Source organism: Mya arenaria, chromosome 1 (genome assembly GCF_026914265.1).
Source record: "Mya arenaria isolate MELC-2E11 chromosome 1, ASM2691426v1".
Lineage (NCBI taxonomy): Eukaryota > Metazoa > Mollusca > Bivalvia > Myida > Myidae > Mya > Mya arenaria.
Window position 1 is genome coordinate 11,093,586 of NC_069122.1, and position 13,968 is coordinate 11,107,553.

General features: G+C 33.7%; 1 protein-coding gene across 2 annotated transcripts in view; it reads right to left on the reverse strand.

The window, feature by feature from the left end:
- Positions 1-3,363: 3,363 nt before the first annotated feature.
- The window catches only part of LOC128232115 (probable N-acetylgalactosaminyltransferase 9), a 33,354-nt gene continuing 22,749 nt past the window's right edge, over positions 3,364-13,968 (reverse strand). For both annotated transcript variants that reach the window (XM_052945494.1, XM_052945484.1), the window contains exons 10-11: positions 11,358-11,489; positions 3,364-10,459 (exon numbers count right to left, since the gene is read on the reverse strand). In XM_052945494.1, the coding sequence (XP_052801454.1) occupies positions 10,319-10,459; positions 11,358-11,489 (273 nt within the window). In that variant the 3' untranslated portion in view covers positions 3,364-10,318. The remainder of the gene's footprint in view (positions 10,460-11,357; positions 11,490-13,968) is intronic.

Here is a 13,968-nt window from a genome sequence, read left to right on the forward strand (position 1 = left end):
ATTTGTGAAAAATCGTTACTTATTGCTGAAGATGACTCTACATGACTACGTGAATTGTTATAACTTCGCATGCGCATATAATCACGCCTACTTTTTGCATATGCAAATGGGCAATTTAAAGGCCTAATTTAAGGAATGTTTGGAATGATAATCCATTGCTGTGCATCTCCTGCTAATTGCACTGGTGTCACAGTAGGGGCCAATTTCCTGTGTATTCGTTTATTGACTCAGGGCCATTTAGGATCCATTTCTATAATAAAACTTTCAAAACTGCACAGCAGGAAACTCAGATCAGAGACCTGATAAGAGGGATCAAGGCAAATATATTAAGATCAGTAAACAGAGGTTGTGTACTTTACACATTTTTATATTTATTTATTTTTGTTTTTTGTTGTTGTTGTTGTTGTTGTTTTTTTTTTTGTTGTTTTTTTTTTTTTTTGGGGGGGGGGGCACTTATAGAAGGCTTAAACTAGGCCTTTAATGAATGTTTGGCATGATAATCCCTCGCTGTGCTTCTCCAGCAAATTGCACTGGTGTCACGGTAGGGGCCAATTTCCTGTGTATTTATTTATTGGCTCAGGGCCATTTAGGGTCCAATTTATAATAAAACCTCCAAAACTGCACAGCAGGATAGTCAGATCAGAGGCCTGATAAGAGGGCACAAGGAAATTAGATAAAGATACACAGAGGTTGTGTACTGTATACAGATGTGTGTGTGTGGGGGGGGGGGGTCACTTGTAGAAGGTTTAAACTAGGCCTTTAAGTGTCAACGCTGATTTAAATGACGTCACAATATAGGGGAGGGGGGTCTTGTAGAGATTGACTGGTCTTTTTAAAGCAGATGAAGTAAGTAGTAGAATTGAAAGAGGATAAAAAGGCACGATCATTGTATACGCCGAGAACCACTTGTTTGGGCCCTTATCAAAAGGTTGATAATACAATGACTGCTTTCAATATAAATATATTTCTGAGTAGGTTCATAACACTAATCAAACTAAAATTAAAAGAGGACAAAAGGCACGATCATTGTATACGCCGAGAACCACTTGTTTGGGTCCTTTATCAAAAGGGTGGTAATACAATGACTGCTTTATCTGAGTAGGTTCATAACACTAATCAAACTAAAATTAAACAAGAGATGTTTGTCAAACATAATGCCCCCCCCCCCCCCCTTGAGCGCCATGTTGTCAGGATTATTTGGACAATTGAATGAAATATGCATGAACCTCCAAGTCAGAGTCAAATTATCACACCAGCTTTTTGTATTCAAGGTCACTGTGACCTTGAACTTTGACCCGATGACCCCTTAAATTAACAGGGTCATCTACAGGTCAAGCCCAAGCCCCTAGTCAAGTTTGATGACCATAGGTTCAGGCTTTGTTGAGATATCAGTCGGACAACCTTTTATCATTCAAGGTCAATGTGACCTTGACCTTTGGCCCGATGAACCCCAAATCAATAGGGGTCATCTGGTCAGGCCCAACCTCAAAGTCAAGTTTGAGGGCCATGGGTGCAGGCATTGTTGAGTTATCACTCGAACAACCTTTTACCATTCAAGGTCACTGTGACCTTGACCTTTGGCCCGATGAACCCCAAATCAATAGGGGTCATCTGGTCAGGCCCAACCTCAAAGTCAAGTTTGAGGGCCATGGGTGCAGGCATTGTTGAGTTATCACTCGAACAACCTTTTACCATTCAAGGTCACTGTGACCTTGACCTTTGGCCCGATGACCCCCAAAAACAATAGGGGTCATCTTCTTGTAAGGCCCAACCTCCAATTCAAGTATGAGGGCCATGGGTGCAGGCATTGTCTAGTTATCACTCGGACAAGCTTTTAATTTATTTTACCATTAAAGGTCACTGTGACCTTGACCTTTGACCCGATGAGCCCTTAAATCAGTAGGGGTCATCTACTGGTCAGGCCCAACCTATATGTCAAGTTTGATGACCATACGTCCAGGAATTGGTGAGTTATCACTCGGACATGCTTTAGTCTACCGACGAACCGACCGACCGACCTACCGACCGACATGTGCAAAGCAATATACCCCTCTTCTTCGAAGGGGGGCATAAAAATAACGGAAAAGGCACGATCAATGAATTCAACGTAAACACAAAATAACGAGCACGATCATTGTATACGCCGAGAACCACTTATCTGAACCCTTTACAAAAGGGTGGTAATACAATGACTGCTCTCAATACAAGTAGGTTCATAACACTAATCAAACTGAAACTAATTTCTTCTTTCGTTTTTACATGAAAGGATGAGGTATTACAGAGTATGATGTTACACATAGATCTTACTAGAAACTTTTAAATGCAGGTCACCCAAACGAAACCAAATTATTTTGCGCCCGGAATAGTCAAGATAAAAACCAGTATCGGAAAAAAATTCAAAATTATAAAGGCCAAACGAATTATCAATTCTTTTAAATAAAAGCTTGTACACAACCATAGTACCTCGAGTAGAAGTCCAGGATGATACATGTTATATGCTATGCAAGGTGATTGTGTTGTTTTAATAACGCTTCTGGTCCTGGTACATTGTATAAAAAACGGTTTTTGACCCACGCCTTATTCTTTCAATAAAAGATATTCAAATTGAGAAAATCAATTATATATACGCGAATAGAGCATACACTGGACCAGGGGCTACATGTTTATGTCTAGATAGTCCAGAATGGATGATAATTATCCCGCACATGCATATTAAAATGGAAAAACGGACGCGGGCCGGTGGAAATATTTAAAAAAAAAACATATATGTACATGAATATTTAAGAAAACAATCAGAAAAATAAGTCCAATTAAAATATAAAAAATGTCAACGCATTCTTTGGTCTTGTAGAAGTTTTAGAATTTAAATAGTGAGGCAACTCGGGATTCGACAACAAAGAGGTCTGTTAATATAATTATATACGAATGCAGACTGGACAAAACGTCCTGTTCTCAGAACACTTTCGTGCCGATGAACTGTCAGCGAGTCTTGCTTGAATCCTTTAAAAAAAATACCAAACTTACAATAAGATTTTTAGACACGCGTGCTATCCAATTTCTAATTTACAACAAGTTAAGACCAAAGAAATAAAACCATATCCGATAGTCAGAGCTGTGGGACCACTCTAAATGTCATTCATCGTAGGGCCCGCGGCATTTGGGGTTCAAAATTACTCATTTGGCGAATATCCCACAAAACGATGGGAATAAAACTCCCCCTTTGGTATCAAAAGTATCTTTCATTCACACTCGGGGATCTGACGGGGTCAAGCCATAATGCAGCCACTATAGGGCGCGGTGGCAGACCTTTGTAAACTCAACAACAACAACAACAACAACAACAACAATAGAATTAAACCAGAAAACATTTTTTTTCTATTTTATTTCCAAGTCATCCCAGTATTTAAATGTACTTCTTAAATACATAACTAAACTAAAATATGTGCCCAATGCAAAATGTTTTCATATGTTAAACCATCTTTAAAAATTGTACGCAATAGTATAACCAAGACTTATTCGGCAGACCTGTTCTTAATATTTGCACAGAACCCCGTCCCGGGGCCTCTTTCTTTGATGCAATCGGAACACCTCTGCCACCTTCCATCAAATACAGCCTAGGATTTATATAGACGGTCAACAATGTCAGAATTCTAACTAAGCTGTAAGTAGATCACGTAGTAATTTCAAGTTAGCTTGGAGTCGTTGCAAAAATTCGGTGGGGAATTTGTTATCAGAGAAGAGGACTGCAACATCCTAAACAAGAGCAGTATAGCATCAGTGTGTGATGATGATTGATGAAACTAATCACCTTATCAAACCCCGGTTATAAAACGAGGCGGGGCTCTTTAAGAGGCATAGACTGCCTTTTGTTTTATTCAAAATGGTGTAGTAAAAGTAAAGTCTTTGATTAAAGTCTTCATTGGAAGCAAAATATTGCCTTCCGACGTAGCATTTATGACGCATTTATCACGTGGTATACATTGGTGTTTTTATCAGCCAGTCGGTTGGGCACGCAAATTTTAAGGATGGTCTATATATGTTCCCAAAGCAAATGGTTTCCACATGTAATTTACAATATCATATGAATAATATATTATATAATATTACAAACAACTACATCAATTAAAAAAAACTAACAACATGTAAATATTTAAAATTTTGCATAGTTTAAATATAACTATAACAACAATTTATATACTTTTTAGTATTGAAAACCTGTACTAAACAGAAAATATAGCTTTCGCAAATAACATAAAAAATATGAAACTTAACTAGAAAATGCATTTTTTTATGAAAAACTACAGAAACAAGTCCCGGGCCAGTATTCAATATTTATCTTATCCCTATCCTTAGACATGCCTCAGTGATTCCATTCAGTCCATTGGTCAGCTTAATATACAGACCAATCAAAGCACTTAGTTTCTAATCTTAAATTTAAGTTCAATCTAAGTTGCTTATTGAATACGGCCCCAGTTTGCTAAGGGCCAGTATTCATAAAGTATCAAATATTAAATGTCATTTCCGAACTTAACATTTTCCTAATTTAAATATCATATGTCATTGTATGTATGATATAATAATAATAAGGACTAATTTCTGAAATACTTTATTTTTCGTGATTTTATTGTTCTGATAAAAACTCTAATTGTTTATTTTTATTTGTCTACCGGGTATGTAAATTTTAAGAAATCAACTTAAGTTTGGAACTTACTTAAGATCTTTTATTAATACCGGCCTTATGGCCTGTTTCAATCAAGGATTTTTGTTGTAACCTCAATAAATCTGTATAAAGATCACAAATTGCAATACATTGATTTTTTTTTTCAACTTTGTGTTCATTTTAAATACTGCTTAAATAGCATTTACTTCATAAACAATATGTATTAAATAACAAAACTAATGACAATGAGATGATTTCAATTTAAAACTAAAATCAAGATCTTTATTGATACGGCCAACAGGATTTTATTTAAAATTAAAAAATCAACAAAATTATGAAACATTTTCTCATCACTTGACTAGAAAATCCTCAGAACAAAGCTTATTGTGTATCTCGTGTATACTTATATCACTTGTAAATCACTTACATTTCACGAGGGTGTAATATTCGTTATTTATAATGCAAACCAATCAGTTCATGACATTTAAACAAAGCGAAATATTAATTCACAGGGTAACACTGATTGCCCATGTTAAAAAAATGACAGTGCATATTTTAAACCTCACAAACTTGGCTTAAACAATGGTCAATAAGGTATCTTGCAACAAAGGTCATAAAGGATCTTGCAAAATTAAAAAATCTACAGTAAACAGTACATTAATACTAATTCTAAGCTTGTCATATACGAGCTCTGCCTGGTATTTATTATATATCATTGACGAAGCCTTGAGTGTGACCTTTTCCTTTTAAATCTTTGACCTCCAAACCAACTGACATTAATCCTGCATAATATACATGCCATCTTCTCATGGTGAACATTCATGCCAAATTATTATAGAATCCGTCAATGCATGACCAAGATTCAGCTGTGACAAGCCATATTGGAAAAACGCACGCACCAAATACACCAAACAGCAATCATGACAACGTTGTCGAGATCAGGTCAAGGTCAACAATGTGAGCTAGACAAAAAAGCATAAGACCATGACATATTATTTTTAAGACATTATTCGAAAAATTAACTCAGATTAGTGAAAGCTACTTTTCTTAAATGATTCTTAATAATACACAACCGTCAACGAGAAACCAAAATCTTAAAGAGCTATAGATATTCTTATAGCAAAAATAATAACACGATATTTCAGCAAAAAGAATAAAAAAGTGATGTAAAAATCAAAGTTAATTCTACTAATTTTACGAGTTACAGAATTTCCCTCCACCCACATGTTAAAAACAAATTTGACAAAAAAATATTTGGCTGTATACTTGGTGAGCTTAGAAACGGTGATATCTATAATAATAAATAATAATATGTCATTCAATCAGTAAATAATTCTAAAATAACATATTAGATAAATATTTCAAATTCTGTAACAATTTGTTTTTGTTTTTAAAGGAGCACTCAATCAGTTGAATGACAGTCTGAATTTCAGTTTTATTTTTTCGACATTGTAGACTACAGAATTACAAGAGTCGCAGAAAAAAGTATCTGAGATTATTTCATGCCTCAGAAATTGCAAATAAATTTTGAATTCATAACAAATATATATTATTAAATGTGGAAAAGGGCTTTAATAAGTTACCTTTTTTCTTGAATATGACTTGTATGCTAAAGTATATTTTTTTGAATTAAAATCTGTTTCAACCAAAAATTATTTTGAAAATAAAATCTAAGAACATATCTTATCATTTTGTTACCCAACTGATTGCGGACATATTTTAGTGCTTTATCAAAAAGATAACACAGAATAAATGTACATGTGGGTTGTCTTCTGCCAACTTGACCTGGCTTGAAGACAAATTGGCTGACCAACATATAGAAAAACAAATACACATAATAACAAAGCATATTGGCACCCTTCTACCATCTTGTTATAGCATGCCAGAATCACAAATTTACATTAAAAAGGCATATTGGTAAAGTTATATTGTCACTTTAGCCTGACAAATATGAAGCGTTGATATGAAAAATAAAGAATTGGCGCTGACACCCTTATTTTATGGTGCAATAATGACACATTTACCTGTCAAGATACTTTTCTGGCACAAAATGAAAACGTTGCATTGGCACCAACTCAAGTGTATTAGTCAATACGGCAAATACACTTTGTTGGCCCCCAAAACAACTTTGCAGAAATCAGACACCACAAAATAAGGTCATTTTAACCGAAGCTTAATAAAAAAAAAATATATATATTTTTTTTTAAAAATTCTGCCATTGTAAGTAGATACTAAATGAAAACGTATGAAATATAAACATGGAATGTATTAACAAGATATGACTAAATACACAAAACAGAAACAATGAATCATGTAAATAACAATACACATTTTAAATGCAAAACTGAAGAATGAATGACAATTTATGACATTAATTAAAGTTCATAGCAAATTAATTGCTGATTTAGTTGTAAAGTTCAATGCACGGTAAAATTTGTTACCAAATTATCTTTGAATTCAATAATGTATATAATAATTATTTTGATATTGAACTTTTTACAAAATAAAGACGACCATCGCAGTAAAATGCTTAACAGCTGACCGTTGTCTAGGCATCCAAGGGGTCGGATATTTTCTTAGAAATTAACGAAAATGCCCCTACATTAGAGGAAAAACTCTATGGATTTCTGTGCAAAATCCCGTTTTTTTTGTGCAAAATCCCTCCGGTTTTCTGTGCAAAATCCCCCTGGTTTTCTGAGCAAAATCCCCCACCCATCTTTTCTGTATTCATTTCCTGGTTTTCAATATCTCACAGATTTCATGATCCCCTGACTAGTCTGCCAGTAATAAACATTTCTAAAAACAATGATTTTAAAATCATGATTTTTTAAAATAAATTAGTTGATGAAGTACTTCATATTTTTGTTTCAATAAAGAAAAAGAAATTTTGAAAGAAAATCTTTAAAAAACTGAGTATTGCCATGGCTATAGTAAGTCTAATGCTTTTAAATATTTTGAATAAATCTAATCGCTGTTTTGGTTTTCTTAAAACATAATAAAAAGAATGCCATTTTCTATAATACCAGTTAAACTTGAATGACAATAATCCACTGTTTAATTGTATTGAATTAGCATGTAAATGAAGCAAAAACAAAAACACAAGAGTACTGCAATATGCTGATGCTCATCTGATTTTGTTTTGTTTTCAAAAGGGGTATAATTCTACAATAACAAGAGCAGCCATATACTGCCATATTCCCCGCCAAATAAAAACAGCATCAGCTCTGCCTTACATCAGAGGATTACAATGAAAATCAACAAAGGGCAATAACTCAACCAATACTGCAGCTAGAGTTATGGTTCCTATGCACTGCACTCCTCCGTAATCAGATCTATCTGTAGATGAATTCTTTAGGTCAATACCTCAAAGACTTTTCAAGTTAAGCTCCTGACAAAAAATAAGTATGAAAATTAACAGTGTGCAATAACCCCATAATATGCATTCAGAGTTATGGTTTTTCAGCACTGCATTTCTCCTTAATGAGATATATGTGAATCTGAACTTTGTAGTCTATACATTAAAGACTTTTAAGGTATGCTCCATACAAAAAATAAGTATGCAAATTAAAAGGGCAATAACTCAAAATATACTGAACCCAGAGTTATTGTTCCTGTGCACTGCACTTCTTTGAATGAGATCTGTCTGTATTTGAAGTTTGAAGTAAATACCTTAAAGACTTTGAATTAATGCTCAAGACACAAAAATATGTTTGAAAATTAACAAAGGGCAATAACTTAAAATATACTGCACCCAGAATTATGGTTCCTGTGCATTTCACTTTTCCTCAGTCAGATCTATCTGTATATGAAGTTTGAAGTCAATACCTCAAAGACTTTTCATGTTGAGCTCTGGACAAAAACTAAGTATTGACATTAACACAGGGCAATAACTCAAAAATGTTCACTCAGAGTTATGGTTCTTGAGCACTGCACTCCTAAATGAGTTATATGTGAATTATTCACTGAATATGAAGTTGAAGTCAATACTTTAAAGACTTTGAAGTAAATTAAATGCTCCAGACAAAAAATACATATGACAATTAACAAAGGGCAATAACTTAAAATATACTGCACCTAGAGTTATGGTGCCTGTGCACTGCACTTCTTCTAAATGAGGTCTTTCTGTATATGAAGTCAGTACCTCAAAGACTTATCAAGTTAAACAAGATTGCCGATATGCACACGCACACACAAACACCTATCATTTCTATATTCCCTTCTGCCTTTGACGGGGGATAATTAAAATCATAGTTATGGACCATTCTACCCATTTGCAAATTGAACATGTGTACCAAGTTTCATGTGAATAATTTGGAGGTTTAAAAGCATGCTTAAAGACTGCATTAGATGACATCAATGTTGCTAACTACAAGGCTATCACAAACCAGGATTGTTTGTTATTAAAAAGGCAGAGAAGCCAATACAGTTTTATATCAAGCTGGATTTCAAAAGGTGGCAGGACAGTTAAGCCTATTGGCACAATTACAATACACATGTACAAATTACAACCACATATTGTCATCATTGGGCCGATTGCTCAGACAACTGTTAAAGCTGCACTCTCACAGATTTACTGTTTTTACAACTTTTTTTATTTTTGCCTTGGAATGAGCAAAATTTGCATAAATATCTCCAAACCAGAGATAACAGTCTGCTGACAAAAGATCAGATCTCAGATTTTCATATTTCTGTTCGAAAATTATTATTTTATGGCTAAAAGCGTTACTAGCGGTTCAAGAAAAATGCATAAAACATCAATTTTTGAACTTAAATATAAATTTAAAAATCTTCGATCTAATTTTTTGTCAGCAGTCTTATAATTTTTTGTCAGCAGTCTTATAATGCCTGGTTCACATGCATTTTTGCATAAATTGGCTCGTTCCAAGACAAAAAATTGAAAAGTTGTCAAAATTATCAACCTGTGAGATAGCAGCTTTAAAGTTAACAACATGATTTATGACATTGTTGTTAACTTTTATAGGTGATATATTTCATGATGTTCTCACATATTTGAATATAAACAAATACGACTTAAAAGGCTGTCTCAAATTTACATAGAAATACAGCAGATCACAATTAAGTGTTTCTATTAAATTTCAGGAGCATACAGATTTGAAAGTTAACAAGAATGATGTTTACTTTAACAAAGTTCTAAACTATGGTCCCATTGTGTTAAAAAGTATATAATCTTAATAATTTGAGAACAGAAAAGTTAAAAGTCATTTTTCCTTCAAACATCTAAGTATCATAAGAATTTTGGGTCAATATTATATTGCAATTAAACATTGAATTGAAAGTTTCCCTTGCAAATTCAAGTTATCATTGTCTTATGTATTCAAATTATATATCATTACATGACAGGGGTACAGTTTCAAAAAAGTGGTTGTACGACATGATTGTCAATAAAAATCACAAATTCTCCTATTATCTGATAGTGTTTTACATAGAAGAGCTATTCTAAAGTATTTCTGTTCATCTTGACATCAAAATCTATCACAAGTATGAAAAATTAAAATAATGCAAACCCTTAATAATTTAAACACTAAATCATTAATTATTATTATGAACAATATATTAATTTTAATCCTTAATAATTTAAACATGAAATTATTTTGTTTAAATTATTAATTATTATTAATTATAGCTATTAAAACATTCTCATAAAGTCAAATAGTGCTCGATCTCCCATTTTTGTGAACCTCCGCCATTACAGTCTCGTAGATAAATAAAACCTCCTGATTGCTCATCCGCGATGTCCAAACACCGCCCACTAGCCTCATGCTTTATAACTCCCGTCTCCTGCAAGAGAAAAACTAGAGTGATCACAAGAATGAACAATACCCTCAGACGCCGAATACAACATTATAAAAGTCTTTATTCAAGATAATTAAAATAACTAAATAAAAACTAAGGTGTTTTTTTTTTATTTTTTGGCAAAGAGCTAAACTTGCTGAACACATGAACTTCGATAAGTACATGAGGGCATGTCAAAACCTACTGTGGGACAAGACGTGACAAACACAACTCAGAAATATGGCTCAAGATTATAAGTTGCGGGGTTAGTAGTGTCACGATATAGGATATACAGGGCAAAGGAAAACATATCGAAGTTGGGTGAGAGTGAAGCTTGAACCCGAATATGGTTTCCTGTGCCCTATATCCCATATCAGCTTACCTACTAACCACTTAACGTTATTTATGAATAAATTATATCATATGATAAGTGATATACTTAAATTAAGAAAATGAATTAAGTTAGGAAATGACTTAAGATGTTTTATGAATATGGGCCAAGGAATTCACACAAAATAGGAGTAACCCAAAACACCCAAACTGTATTATAATATTAATGTATATGAACATGCATCAGAACTGCACATCAATTATGAACCATAAATGGCTGTGTTTTATCCTACTAGTATACACATGGTAACGAGTTATATACATGGCAACAGCAGATGCTCTGTATAAGATCAGCTGTCAGTGAATTCTTTTAGTCCTATAAGAAGTCCCAGAATCAGACAAAATACCAACATATAGATCAAGGCGTGTGTGCCTTTTAGGGCATGCTCATCTTTGAGGACATACCACACCTGTATTTAGTGGCCACCTGTCTAAAGCAGCCAGAGTGGCCATATTCATTGAGTGGCTACTTAACATAGGTTGAAATGAATATGGCATTTTAACCAGCACTCACCCTACTGTGTGTAAACCTCTGTTTACTATCATCGAAACATCTTGTTAGCGTTATCTTGTCCCCGTTTCCCCCACCCGAGGAACAGCAAGAATCTTCACGACGTAATTCACCCTTTTTACTCAACGAAAATACCTGAAATACACCACAACAGCACTTTTATCGAAACTGCTACCATTCAACACTATATGTATTGATATAAATATTTTTTACACCAGTTAAGCCTCCAAAACACTAAGAAACTACCAATACCTGTTTTGAACTATAAATTATAATGCCTAGCCACTATTGTTGGACTGCATGAGAGAAACTTTACGGAATAACTAATGATGACAGCAGGTAATTGTTTAAAGGCAGAGTCACGTGAGGCATGGTCATTCAATTTACAATAGCATTATAAATGATTTTCGACAAAATAAATCATTCTTTTGTCACATTTTTAAATAATTATTAACATTAGGGCTCTAATTTGAACATTTCTTCATATTTCACACGAAATAAAAAAAATGCCTGACCCTATAAACATATTAACAAGGTCCTTTAAAGGGTTTGAGTAATATTATAACTATACAATACTACATTTGCAAACCTGTATGCACCATTTTCTTCCAAATGGGTATAAAAATAAAATAATAAAAAAGCAAACCTTCCTATTGTTTGATTTCATAATACGCTTTCACCAAAGGGTTTCATTAGGAAATATTTACACCGCAACTTCTATTCCTTAAATGCACTGCCTTTTAGCAATTTCGTTTATCAATCAATGAACACAACATCTTCGGATATGTTTGGATCGCAATTCGTCGCATAACAATATACATGAAAACTATTCATCTTGTTTTTGTTTGTATAGTGTCAGCAGGATATAAATCAACTTTTTCAAAAGCGCTAAATTTTAAATTTTAAATGTATTGTTGCCATTAGTGTTTACATTTTATGTTTAAAGTGGTTGATCTTTTCCCGAGGTATTGTGACATCATTTGAAACAAGAGACGTGGTAAGACAGCACGCTCTTCTATGCCGCTTTGACTTAGAATACAATAATGATGTAATAATACCAAGTTTGGTCACTTTATGTCAAACCTAACTAAAATTATTTGATACATAAGGTGACTTTGATGCTGCCCTCCCACCAGCCCGCCCAAACAATGACGCAAGTCATTCAAATAACTTGATTTCCCATTATGAAAATGTGGTTAAGAATATACAAATGTGCCATTCAAAGGAAATAAAAAAAAAAATCAAGGGTCATAATTTGTATTCAGGCTTAAAACAGAGTTATGTTTCTTGTTGTAAGATGGTCATAAATAATTTTGAATTTTATTAAGTGCATTTAATGAACGGTATAGAAGTTTTTTTATTAAAATCCCAACCTGCCCTAAAACTTTAACCTAAGTTCCATAGTCAATCAGGGGCCATAATTTGTATAAAAGATAATATGGAGTTATCTAACCTCATTATGATATGGCTCTGAACATCTGTGTGCAGTATTAAGTCAATTGAATGAATGGTAGTGGAGTTTTAAGTGAAAATCCCAACTTGCCCTAAAACTTTAACCTGCCTTAAAACTTTAACCTAAGTCCATCAGGGGCCATAACTTGTATTAGGATAATATGGAGTTATGTAACCTCATTGTGTGATGGTCCTAAACAAGTGTGTGAAGTATTAAGTCAATTGAACATAGGATACAGAAGTTATTAATAAATATTCCAACTTGCCCTAAAACTTTAACACAAGTTCCAAAGTCGATTAGGGGCCATAATCTGTGTAAAGAATAATATGGGGTAATCTAACCTCATCATGTGATGGCCCTGAACAACTGTGTGAAGTATTAAGTCAATTGAATGTAGGGTATTGGACTTATAAGTGAAAATCCCAACTTGCCCTAAAACTTTAACCGGACGCCGACGCTGGGGAGTAGTATAGCCCACCTATTCTTCGAATAGTCGAGCTAAAAATGCTTCCAGTTACAGTTCTATTTACAGAATGTGTAAGAAAGGGTTAAAGAAAGTGTTGCTTTTTTTAAATTAACAATTATTGAATGAAATAATGAACTATTGGTGTAAATATAAGTAATGAATTGCAGAGTTGATGTTATTATCGGGGATATGAACGCAATTGGGCTGGTCAAAGTACATGTGGAGTCCTTCTGACTCCACGCACTTTGACCAGCCCAATTGCGTTCATATCCTAATAATTACATCAAGCCCGCAATTCATTCCTTAATTGATCTCCATGTATACACAAGGATTGTTTTTACCTGATTTGCACTCTTATACTTCTGTTGTTTTAAATTCAACAAAAAAAAAAAAGAGAATATAAATAATATGCATCATATTGTGTTAAAACAAATATCCGTTGCATTAGTATTCTACCTTTGCTTTCTCATTGATGGCCTAACTTCCAAAGGTCCACGCTACAAAATCCAGTTTCCAATAGAAACGTTTTTAGTACTTAATCTTAGTATTCTGATCACACATTTTTATTGCAAAATGTTAATCTCTTTCTCATCGATGACCTCACTTTAATATGCCAAAGATATCAAATCCAGTTTTCAGGAGCATCATTTTTAGAATGTAATCTTGGTAATTTGATCACACATTTTTTTATACAA